Consider the following 13,087-nt stretch of genomic DNA (forward strand, 5'->3'; position numbering starts at 1 on the left):
GGTCGCTGCTATATTTCACATTAGCATGCTTTGATGTATTTGAATTTCCATACAGTTTGAGGGGCTTAAATGTTTCCGTACACGTAATTATTCGTGCTTTGGGTTTCTACGTCTTTTGAAGTTGATCTCTCCATATTTTTTATCAAACAAATTCCTCCCTCCTCTCCGGTTCTGTGTTGTAATGTATTGCCAGACTCACATGGAATGCTAATACTTTAACAGGCGAAACAGTGGCAGCCTTGTCAGCGCTTTCTCTGTCCCTTCTTCTGACAACGAGACTCCGAGGGAGAGAGAGAGAGAGAGAGAGAGAGAGAGAGAGGGAGAGAGACCTGTTTTTTTCAAGACCTTGAGTACCAGGAATGTTGCCGCTGCTTGGGGAGTGAGACATTTCTCAAGGACTCTGTAAAAACTTTTTCCATGTCCGCATATCTCTCCTCTTTCCACCTCTCAGCCACCTGGAACACCAGCTCTAAATCTAAGTGCAGCCTGCACTCCATTGCTGCTGCATACACTTTCATTATATCTCATCATCACATGCATGGCCTGGGTTGTGTGTAGCCATTTCCAAAGTGATAGATTCAGGTGCGTCAGTGGAGGTGTGATGTTTGTGAGTACATGTGTAGGGTTGGGCTGACTTCTGATGGGCCACAGGTGCACAGCAGGGGATGCGGCTCTGCATATTGATTTCACAGTCGGCCAACACCATGCATTATATCTGGGAGTGTTTCTCTATGGTGCTTCTTCAAAGAAGCGGTGGAGGAGCATTTTGGGGCATGAATATGTAGATGGAAACCCAAAGGGAGGGATGGAGCCATTCACGGCACCTCCAGGAGCCTTTTACATTAGCAAGGGCGAGGCGTGGGATGGCAGGGAGGGAACCGGCGAAGAGACGTGGAGAAACGTTAATGGAAAGGTCTTTTCTCCTGATCACAGAAAAATGCTCCTTCCTGAACCATTTTTGCAGTTTGTCATAACACAGCTTGTTATTTGCCCTGAAGAGCCTTCCTTCTTTCCCGTACCCCCAACTCCCAGCCTCTTGAATAAATCATGTTTGTATAAGGGCCAGTGATGGAGGTTTTAAATATGGAAAACAGAAAGATCAAACCAATATCAAGAGGCTGGAGTAACCACGTTGTGCATTTATGTCTTTTTAAATGTTGCTGGGTTCTGGGGATCCATCCGTCTCCCTTCTGGAGCCATGCGAAGGGAAGGTCAGCCTGATGGATACATCCTGACATGCACACAGCCTGTGATGTCAGCTGTGTGTGTGTGCGTGTGTGTGGGCTGTCGGGCCAGCCAAGCAAAGTTCAGCAGAGGGCGGACAGGCAGCGGGGAGGGGAGCGCCACAGCCTGGCCTCGGCGGCCTAGTTTAAGGAGGTTTTGCTTGCGGAGGGGCGGCTAAGGAGGGACGCGATAGTGAGGTTGGGCGAGCGGGCCGAGGTGTTGGGGCGGGTTGGGGTGGCGGAAGAAAGGCCTCATTCATGAGTCGTGCCATCTCTGTCTCCCAAGGGGATTGAGGCTCATCAATGACCAGGCCAGCTGGGAGGATGTCAAAACGCAGACTGGCTCCCTCTCTCCCCGTCCCAACCTCTCTTTGTGGGGAGCTGGTGCTGTCAGAGGCAGTAGCCCGAACACTGAGCCCTCTCATGCTGCTGGGTGCCCATTCAGAACCATTCAAAGCTTTTGGCTAGCCTTAGTTTACATGCTGTCTGTGTTGTATGAGACATGCATAGTCTAGAACAATGGCTCCCAATTCAATTCAATTCAGTTTTATTTCGATAGCGCCAATTCACAACAAATGTCATCCCAAGGGATTTCACAAAAATCATTTCACACTTTCATTCCCAACAGTGCAGTAAACTCAGTTAATTATCCAAAGTAGCTTAAAACGTTTCAATCTAAGACAGAGGTCCTGCTAGACGTTTTCAATCATGAATTGAGTTTTAACTTAATGCTACAATTTAAACCAAATCATCATTTCATAAAAACTGCCCTCACCTAGTTAGTTAAAGGACACAACTCGCTATTATTTTTATTCACAATATCCAATAAAAATAACTACTTATTTTACTTTAGAATAATTCAAATTGCATGAACAGAATTTCTGATCTGATAATGAATTTTATTGAACATTACAGTGAATTCTGCTTTTAACATTTAGTGTGAACAAGACATCATCCTCAAGCTTTGCAGACTGAGAAATGCACTAAAATAAACATTTGGCTTAATAACACACAAGAGTCAGATCAATGTAACACACTACTTGTTGTGGTCTTGTTACATTTTTTGAGACTAAATTAGCTCCGTAGAAATACAACAGAAGCTGCTTTCTTTGTTTCTTCCTCTCTGATTAGCTAAAATATGAGCAATATTAATATTAAAACTTGAGCTGGGAATGTTGCAGCTCATTTTGTTAATCAGTTTGATAATCAGGTGATTGGACGCAGAACAATGTGGTTTTATAGAGATAATTAAATATCAGGTGTAGTTTTATTTTTTTAATTCAGGGAAGGGTGTGAAAACTTATGAATAACCAGCAGATTTACTCCATAATGTGCTGGTTCTTGTCTTACATCACAGTTAATTTGATTATACCTTACAAGTAACCTAAGCAGAGGTTAGCATGATGGTATCTGTAACCACATTATCGTGGATTTCATTTATCTTTGGCACTGAACGAAGCAGAAATGTTAACACTGTACTATTTCCCAACTATGTCTCCAAAATTAAGTATCTGTTAACTCCAGAAGCCAATCTGCTTCTACCAAGCATTTATTAACAGTAAATATTAACTACACTTAACCACTTCCATTGCTGAAATGATCCTCAGTGCGTAAATTGTCCGGTGTTGTGTGCTGTTCTTGTAGAGAGCAAAAGGAGAACAGAGAAGTAGTGATACGCTCAGCAGATGTGTGCACTCATCACTTCATTGCTTATCCATGCCAGTGATAGGCCTGCATTAGCAGCAGCTTCTGCAGGCAGCGGCAGAGGTGCATTGGTGGGGGCAACTTTGCATTTGTGGTTTCATGTCATGCACAACAAGGTTACTCCCTCTCCCTTCCTTCCTCTCTGTTTTTGTTTTGCTGATCTGTCAGAGAAAGAGGGGAAACAAAACAACCCTTAAACACAGTAAATAGCGTAAAACTGGAGAAACCGCAGGCTGCAATCGATCCAAGTCGATAAAAACTGTCACCACAAGCATCGAGACGTTCATGCACAGATTCAGTTTAAAAGAGGAGCAAGAAATGGAAATATCACTTTCACTTTATTTTAGTGGATTTTGTGGAGTTCAGCCTTTAAATCACTTGAGCAGCATCACAACTTATATAGATAGAATAAAGAAAAGAGAAAACATGGTTACACTGAGGTACCTCTCGGGTCCAAGTCTTTATTAGAGGAATCTGACTCATAACAGACGTTGCCCTGCATTTTTCTTCACTGAAGTATTTGCAATGGTATAAATGGATCAAATCAGCTTTTGATCCATTAGAGTTTTGAATAACACCTTCCCCTGTAAATTAGAGAGAATGCATGGTTCGTTTGTTTTTAATATTAGAAATGTAATGTAGATAAACCACACAAGAACAACCAGTCAGGTGACTATGTTGCTCTCAATATATTGTCAAAAAATCACAAATGTGGCGTTGTTGTTTCTGTCATGAGGCGGTGTTTTCCGGTGAGTGAAGACGCAGGCAGGAACCAGGATGTAGCGAAAATGATGAATTTAATGACAAAAACTAACAAGGAACAGCGGGGAAACAGCACGAGGAAAACTGGCAACAAGGAGACAGGTGACAAGCTGAACAGCTGACCGACTATAGAATATTGACAAGGACCCGACGAAGAACACAGACAACAGGGGAGACTAAATACACACGGGGCAATCACGGGAACGAGACACACCTGGGAGACAATCAACGGGGAAAGACGCAGAGACAGGACTAACAGGGAACAGGATCACACAGAAACTAGAAAATAAACACATAGAAACACGGATCATGACAGTAAAAATAAACACATAGAAACACGGATCATGACAGTTTCCATTTTTTTAGCTTCTTCAACAAACAATAAAATAAGTAAAGAGAGCTGAAAGGTCAGGCACCCAACAGAACCTCAACCTCAAATGTTTCTGTGTTCATCAGCATTTTAAATACTTTTTTGTGGTGATAAAGGAATAAATACATTTGCATTTGTAAGCAATTAACAAAGGTGACACATTTTCTCAAATAAATTAATTGTGCCATGGCTCACCTGAACACAAATGGTTGATATATAAAGTCCCGGGACAGAAGGCTCCATTTTATGCCTGGAAATACGGCAGTCAGCTACCATACCATACCATACCAACTTTATTTATAAAGCACTTTAAAACAACCACAGCTGATACAAAGTGCTGTACATTAAAACACAGCATAATAATAATAAAAAAAACTCTTACAGTTTAAAAACAAAAACCATACACTCTAAAACTAGATCCCGCAGGAGTTAAAAGCCAAGTAAAATAAATGGGTTTTAAGACGAACTTTAAAAGTGGACAGTGAAGGGGCCTCTCTGACCTGCAAAGGCAAGTCATTCCATAACTTAGGACCTATGACAGAGAAAGCTACGAAAGAACCAAGACAGCAGGAGCTAAATGACCAAAACACTTTTTAAGATGTTGTTGTTAAACAGTAGCTTTAATAAAAGTCTAAGTAATTTGATATATTGATAAGTTGAACAGAGAAACAATAAATGTTAATTTACTTTAGCTAGCAGCAAGTAACCAACAGCCAATAGCTTTTAGCTAGCAGCCACAAGCTCTGAGTTTTCTCAAATTTCCAACTTGGTTGAAATTTTTATAAATAATAATTTTTAGTAACATTACAGTTTTTGTGTGGATGACAGGCTAAAACATATAAATATTTCTCAGTTTTCTCAGCTATGGACTTGGCTACTTGAGGACTACGCCTTAGCTACATCATGCAGAACTACATTTCAGGCACTGATGATGTATTCAGAAATGTATCTGCACAGAAACTGGACATGAATTCATGGTGCGGTTTGCGTTGAATCTTCTCGTGAAATTCAGGGAAATGGCGACAGCAGCAGCTACGTTTACATCGGCCCCCATGTTGTCAGTGAATCTCCAGCCCGTCTCCTTTTCTCAACCTCCTCGTCTTCCTCGCGTTATCGCCTCCTGGCAGTCCACTCTCTGCTTCTTGGGGAACCTTGTGACTGATGCCCCAGCTCATTGTGTGTGATGTTGACTCTGTATCGGTGTGTAACGGCGCCCTGAGATACTGTTGCCACAGTGTTGTCTTTGGTGTCTGCTCCACTGCTGCCCTTTAGACCCCAATAACCACCTTCTGTGTCAGTTTGTAAAGCATTTCTCCCTAACCTTTCATTGGTTCCTCTGCCTCTTTGGAACTGTGTATTCTGCTTCCTTCTGTCTTTTACAGCTTATAATCATCTGTCCTTGTGATGCCTGCAGCCTCCATGTTTCAGCCACATCCCAATAAAAACGCGGCCTGTTGTTACTCCTCCGTCACTGCTGGCAGGGGAGACGTTCTTCTAACTGTGTGCAGTGTTTTCATTCATTTACCTCCAACTCTTTCACGTCTCTGTCAAGTCTCCCCATAACATGCTGTTTCCCATGACCAAAACCCTGCCAGAGCCCGCCGAGTCCCGAGGAGTGGGGGGGCGAAGTTACCATGGTCACGGCAATCAGGATTGCGAACTTGAAACTTCCCAAGATCCTCCTTGAGCTCCTTTGAACCGCGTGTCATGCTGTTAATATATATTACAGATGAATGGAAAGGGGTTTCAGTGGATTCAGCCTAGATTAGGTTTCTGTGGAGCCCAGAGTCGACATCCCACCTAGAGCAGGAAGAAGAAAATGTTGGACTAAGAGTCCCTCCTATAGCAATGACAGGCGGAGAATCTCCTAGAAGTACTTTAGTGTGAGGAATCGCGAGGCTCCTGGTTATTTTGGGCGTCATCGAAGATGTGAGTGTATTCGTCTTTCTGACAGCACAAACCAAAATAAATAAGAGCGCTGGACTGAAATATATGAGACCATCAATCTTTTGTCAAGATAAAAACTTTTATTTTAAGCAGAAAACAAACAATTAGTCCTACTTCTGCAACAATTTGCAATATTGGTGATTTGTTAAGTAATAGAAAATAAAATATTGAATAAATCCTACAAATGTAGTGGTTCTGATAACTGCCGTTTTAAAGCAGTGTAGGTCTTGTTTGCCGTCGAACATGGCGATCTCTCTTCCATCTCATTTAAAGGATTTAAAGTTGAGGACTTGAATGAAGGGAAGGTCTTATAATCTCTGTGTCTTTGTGCTGGAAGCTGGACCACATCAGTACCAGAGTTTCCACAAGTCCAAGCTGAACTGATAAAATTGATTATATTATAAATGATCTGTAAGTAGTCTCCTATAAAACTGTCTAAAACGCATTTCCTGCTAACAGCTCAGCAGCTCAGGAAGAAATCTTCCGACGCTGCAGATTAATTGAAATGTCTCTGGTGTCCATATGCAGGAATGTGATTTTTATTTTCTGAGTGTGTTTTAATCATTATCAGCTTTGGAGTGTTAAAATATTTTGACATTTACTCCTCCTCCATGTTGACGGTTCCCTCTGCGTGCGACTCCAGGCTGCTGTCCATCAGCTCAGATGAGCTGCCAAGAAATTGCTCCTCAGAAGATTTTAGCTGATTCATCAAAAGTTATAACGTAGAAGTTGCTTTCATGTACATTTCATTGGCAGAGAGTTTATGAGTTTTCCACTAATGCGCAGCGTTTTGAATAAAGCCGTGGGATCTCTGACCCATGTGTGTTTTGTTCTCCCTCAGGGCTCCAGAGATCATCCTGGGCCTGCCGTTCTGTGAGGCCATAGACATGTGGTCGCTGGGTTGTGTAATAGCTGAGCTGTTTCTGGGATGGCCTCTCTACCCCGGAGCCTCCGAGTACGACCAGGTAACACATCATTACCTCACACACACTGGAATAAAAGACTTCAGGTAAACGTGACTCAGCTCCTTCAGACTAGCCAGCAGCAATTAGCAAACACCTGGTGGACCTGCACATCATACGAGCTACTTCTGGTAAAAATGTTGTTAAAGGGTTAATAAGCATAATGTTGTTGTTGTGGGCAGAAAAGTTAATTTATATTCAACAAAATTCATCAAGTTAATTTGTAATTCTTAAATTGTTCAACGTAGCTTCACTCATTTTTATACATTGCAGTTTTTGATTCTTTTGAGGCAATTGGTTAATACAGATTTAAGTAAACACAACTGATTTCCCCAACTTTTGCTTTTGTTTATGTGCTGCTGTTGGTTCTTTGTGAGATGATTCAGATAAAATGAGATCATTCTTGCAGGCTAGCATGGCTGCTATTCTGCATTGCCATGTTGCTCTTTCCTACCAGCAGATGTTCTGATCCTCTGAAGTCCTTTCTGGCATTTCCATCATTATTTGTCATTATCTACGCAAATGTGTTTTAAACCTTCAAACAAGCCTCCATCATAAAGCATTTCCCTTTTTTTTTACACGCTCTAATGACCGTCTCAGACCTCAAAGTTCTTTCAAAGCATTTGCTTCATTTTGGGGGTTTTTTTGGGGGGGGTTTTTGCATTTCTATCTTGCAGATTCGGTACATCTCACAGACGCAGGGTCTTCCGGCAGAGTATCTGTTGAGTGCAGGGACGAAGACCACCAGGTTCTTCAACAGAGATCCAGATTCCACCTATCCACTCTGGAGACTGAAGGTACAAAACAAAATAAATAACTAGTTACATTTACTTACGTCACTTTGTGGCTGAGGAGTTTCACTACACCGTACTTTTTACTTTTATAAAGTATCTGTTTGAATTTCTGGATACTTTACCTGTGAGTAACTTCACTGAATGAAGAAAAACAAAAAAAATACAGACAACAGACAAACCTACAGTTTAAGTTGAGACTTCTTGTTTGTGCACAATGTTTGTTTTTTTATTTTATTTTCTACCTGTTGTGTCTGCTGTATGATGAAGATCTGGAAGTGTCAGATGATAAGTTTTATGTGTCAAGTCAAGTTTTATGATTTGGAAAAGAGCTGCCTAAATCTGCTATGTTGTAGTCATGATATTTATTACTAGTATTTTTTTCTTTTTAGTTTTTAAAACACCAGAATGTGGACATAACTTTTTATTCTTGTTTGTTTGATGTCATCAGTTTAAATATTAAATCAGATTCTGACCAGTTACTCAGTGTAGCTTTTTACCCAAATACTTTTTACTTTTACTTGAGTGGGATTTTTGGCTAATCTATCCACCTGTGCTAATTTCTATTTATGAAACAAAACATGTATAATGAAAAGATAAGAATAAGATAAACAAATATTGCACTATAAACCCAGAACAAAGTGAATAATCAAGTGTGGGTTTTTATTTTTTCCTGTGTTTTTCATGTGTTGTAACAAAAACACTAAATCTTACCAATTATTTTTGTCTAGTTCTTTAGTGTATATTTATGTATTTTTATCTGCAATTGATCTTTTCTGGCTGAAGGTCATTTGCCCCTTTGGCAAATAAACTTTATCTAATGTAATGTAGTTTCTTGTGCAAATATCTTAATTCACCTGAAATAAAACAAACTTACAAGAAACTTTTCGGTAAGATAAATTAAGCTTGATTTAAGTCAATAGTTCTTGAGTATTGATAAAAACTACTGGATCCACTGGTCGATTTTTTCACTTAGGAAATAATCTGCCAGTGGAGCTAGTAATTTTTATCAATATTAATGAGGTATTTATTTAAAACAAGCTTGGATTTCTTGCTGAAAAGTTATTGTAAGTTAGTTTTGTCCTATTTCAGGTGTACAGGGATGCCTGCACTGGATAATAAACCAAAAATACATAGTAAGATGTGTTTTTACAGTGTAAATGTCTTGGTAGTGAAGAAATAGCATGCAAAAGCAGGGTTAGGTTCTTAAACAGCATTTTACACTCATCTTACCTAACAACACCATATCTAGTGGAAAAGTAGCCTGAATACATTGTTGCCTTGGTGAAGTACAGTGGTGGCAGCATCATCCTGTGGGAATGCTTTCCTTTAAAAGATGCAGGGAAGATGATCACACAACATGAGAGGATAGATGGAGGAAAATTCAGGCCAAGTCTGGAAGAAAACTGGTTTTAAGTTGCAGATAAATAGGAGGACTAACTCAGTCAGAAATGCAAGGGTGTGAATACTTTTGAGAGATAATTTTAAGCTCTATATATATGCGAAGAGAACGTGCTCTAAAGGGATTTAGATGTTTGTGGTATTTCTGTTCCAAAGAAACCCCAAAAACTCCTCATTTTACTAATTTTTTATTTTTCTGCTATATCTGTAAAACTGCAGAACAAGCAAACTTAAAATAACTTTATGATGAAGTTCAGGAAGAACGGCGTATATTAAAGTCTTCATGATATGGCTGAGCAGAGCCGCCACAGTGTTGCAGCTCGTTACGACTGTCCCACATCTGGTTTGTGTGAAATCAAGGCGTCCTTGAAACGTTTCTCTGTCCGTTCCTCTTTGAAGAGCGACGGCTGAGCTTTAACTCGACCTCGCCATGTGTTTCCACCAAACGCCAGCTGTGGCGCGTTGCTGGCTGTAATTAAAGATACGTTGTGTTAAGCCAGGAGATTTCTGCAGTCGGTGTAAATCTGCATCTGTTGGAACGTAATGATGGCGTGTTTATACCCGTCAGGTTTGTGTCTGTCCAGGTGCTCCAGTGTAAATCCGCTGCGTCGTCTGCGTATTGTTGCGGTGTTGGTGTGCAATCTGTTAGCAGGGCATTTGTGTGTTATCCCTGGGTTACTCAGAGGGCAGGATGAGGTCTGCTGCACATCAACAACAAGAGGCTATAATGAGCCAAATGTAAATAGTATATTTCCAGGGGGAGAAGTTTGATGGTATTTCTACCAAACATCTGCTTCTTGTCTCCTGCAGACTCCGGAAGACCACGAGGCTGAGACGGGGATCAAGTCCAAGGAGGCTCGCAAGTATATCTTCAACTGCTTGGATGATATGGCACAGGTACGCTGTCCGCGCAGTGTTGCCAGATTGGACAGGTTCTGTTCAATTGGGCTGCTTTTGAACTTTTGGCTGGAAGAAACACATTTGGACTGGTTTTTAGGAAATGTTTAGAGGAAAGTAGCTGACGTTGTGTGGCAGAAAAGCACAAAACTTTTGACAAAGCTTTTATGTTATTAGCTAATTTACTTTGAAATGAAAGTGAAATCATCAATTATTAGTACTTGGTTAATTAAGTGGCACTGGGTAGTAGAGAAGCAAAACAGAAATCCCAGTGCAACATCATGACTTAAAAAGACACAACCAAAAAAACCCACAAGTTTTATTGTCTTTCAGCAGCCGATTCCTAATCAATCAATAGTTTGTCTTAATCAATTCCTAGTCCTGGGAGTTCTGAACCAATTCAAAATGCTTAAAAATCTATTTTAGACTGCTTAATTGTTTGTAAAACTAGATTTTGAATAATTCTTTGATGGTTTTTTTATTTAAGCAAAAGCTACACAGCTGAGCTAACCTGACAGTGGCCATTTAAATTTCAGAAACGCATGAAACTGATGAAATATGATTCAGTACGGAGCTGGATTTTAAAAAATAAATGTTCTGTTTGTTTACACTATCTTTTCTTCTTGTCATTCACATAATTTAAACAAAATCTCTAAATAGAAAAACATGTTTCTGAATTAAAGGTCATTTCTGAAGTGAATCGTGACGATAAAAATCTAACTCAGATGCAAATCTTTAAACAAGGTTTGCATCTCTAATATACACATGTGGTGGTATTAAAATAACTTTTATTGAGCTGATTCTTTGGAATTGGGCGCCGTTATGTTGTGTTTGGGCTGGAAACTGTCAGCCAGATCTGGCAACCCATCAGAGCAGGAATCTTCCTTCACAACAAGTCGAACCAGAGAACTATTGCTTTCTTCTGCTCTGCCTCTCACGTCCAACACAAGCAGGTTAAGGTCCAGAGCCGGTTTGATCCATCGCGTCCTGACAATTATCTATCAAATGTATGAAATCCTTTTAAATATTTACGCTGCTGAGGCCGGATCTCCAGCTGCAGCAGAGTTCAACTGATGCACGGAGTTTTACAGAGCCGAATGAAAGCAGCTGTTTGCTGAAACTCCCACACGGCTCTCCGCCTGTCTAATAGCTAACAGACATTCTAACTGAAAATGTGCAGCGACTGGCTAACAGGCCTTGATGCGTTCACTTTGTTTCCTTATTTATGCTGCTGGGTGCGGGCTGTGGCTGTTCCTCATCTGTATTTCATGTAAGCATGTAATAACCAAACCCACTAAATGCCGCTGATATCCTAAACCTCAGCTAATTTTCTCTTAGGGGACAAACCATGTATGGTTAGTTCTTCAGAGTGTAGCTGGATAGCATTGTGTCAAGTGTAAAGCTCGGTGAGGGGGTGTTATGATGTGGGTCCGGCCACTTATAAAAGAGCTAATATATCTTTCCGAAAAGTTACTTGTAAATTAGTTTTGTCTTTTTTCAAATATAATAAAATATTTGCACAAGAAATTTAGACAAAAAAATTTGTCAGATTTTGTGTTTTTGCAGTGTAGGGTTGGGGAGATTTCTCTATCATGTTCCCATGACGGATCAGAATCTGAGTGATGTTTACCTGTGTATATATCACCCTTACCTGATTCTGCTGGTAGATAAAGGGCTCAGTGATGATTAATGTGGCTCAAATGTCATCGTCACGTTCCGTGGTTGAGCTCCTGATAATCGTTTCCAAGATGAAAAGGTTTGGGCAGGTGGATTTCCTCTGTTGGTGGATGTTCATCTTGATTACATCCAGACAGCGGCCCCTGGACAAACCAGCCATGCGGACACCCGACACATGTTGCTGCTTAAATGATGGAGACAATTACGGAGGTTCAGTAGTGCCCTGGGCCAGTGTCAGGCCGGTCTGGAATAACGTGGTCAGCTGGGACGAGATGGTATCACTTCCTGGGATTGTTGGGTTTACAGCACCAGGCAAACGGTTTAATGAAGCCAACCTGTGCTGGCATGATATCCCCTGGGTTATCTGTATCTTCGGTGCTTCCAGCTCTGTATCCTGTCTTCCTCTGTTGCAACACGATTCGATTTACCAAAAAAACACGTGGAGGGGAGATTCAGAGCTGCTAACATGGGGTAAAAATGGCCTGTTTTACCCAAACCCACTGTCCTGACCGCATAAACAAGTCAGCACTGTGGACATCTGTGCCTGCGTTTATAATGGATGATATAGCTGAAGGCCCTGCAAGGCCGAGGGGCGGGGAGCCAGGAAGTGATAATGAACCTCCTTTTAGTCGTGGGAAATGTGTGGAGGCTCCAGTCATGAGTATATCTAATTGAAGGGAAATCAGACACCAGCTTACAGTAAATGCAGGACTGCAGGAGGAGTCCGGTGGAGAGCGAAGGAAGGAAGGCCGGAAATACTGTAAACATCCACCGTAATCTGCTGTCCTTCGGTTTCTTTACTGATAACCGTGACAGGAAGGCCAGGGGAGCATCGTGGTCTTCCTTCTGCTGCACCGCCCTGTAAAAGGCTCATTCTCCATTTCATCATGTTAAAACCATAAACAGTCATGTATTTTATTGGAATCTTCTCGCACAAAATAGCCTGAGTGTTTGATGGGGAGAAGTCAGAATCAACCGATCCACTTTTTTCACTTCCAATGCGATACAGATATCTGAGGTTCAGCATCAGCTGATACTTATCCTATACAGAAAATCAGAATTGACTTAAAACTAGTTAGTCTATTAAAAAAATGTAATCAGATTAATCACCCTCTAGACCTGTGAGTAATAACTGAGCGTAACTTTATACGCTTGAACTACAAAAAAGCATGTTTTGGAAAATGACATGCAAACCAAACATCTCAATTTTCTTATACTCATGAAGGTTTAAAATAATTATTTTGTTTCCAAAGTAGAAGGACAATTGACCATTGCAATACGCTTTACTTTGGTTTTATCTTTTTGTTGTTGTTTTTAATACGCTCTAATGTGGCGTTTCTTTTTAAAGCAGTC

General features: G+C 40.8%; 1 protein-coding gene across 3 annotated transcripts in view; it reads left to right on the forward strand.

The window, feature by feature from the left end:
- Nucleotides 1–13,087, forward strand: part of hipk2 (homeodomain interacting protein kinase 2) — a 101,982-nt gene that overhangs the window by 62,284 nt on the left and 26,611 nt on the right. For all 3 annotated transcript variants that reach the window (XM_081608352.1, XM_008436538.3, XM_008436537.3), the window contains exons 3-5: nucleotides 6,848–6,971; nucleotides 7,646–7,765; nucleotides 9,971–10,057. In XM_081608352.1, the coding sequence (XP_081464478.1) occupies nucleotides 6,848–6,971; nucleotides 7,646–7,765; nucleotides 9,971–10,057 (331 nt within the window). The remainder of the gene's footprint in view (nucleotides 1–6,847; nucleotides 6,972–7,645; nucleotides 7,766–9,970; nucleotides 10,058–13,087) is intronic.

The sequence above is a fragment of the Poecilia reticulata genome, chromosome 6, assembly GCF_904066995.2.
Source record: "Poecilia reticulata chromosome 6, P_reticulata-male-v2, whole genome shotgun sequence".
Classification (NCBI taxonomy): domain Eukaryota; kingdom Metazoa; phylum Chordata; class Actinopteri; order Cyprinodontiformes; family Poeciliidae; genus Poecilia; species Poecilia reticulata.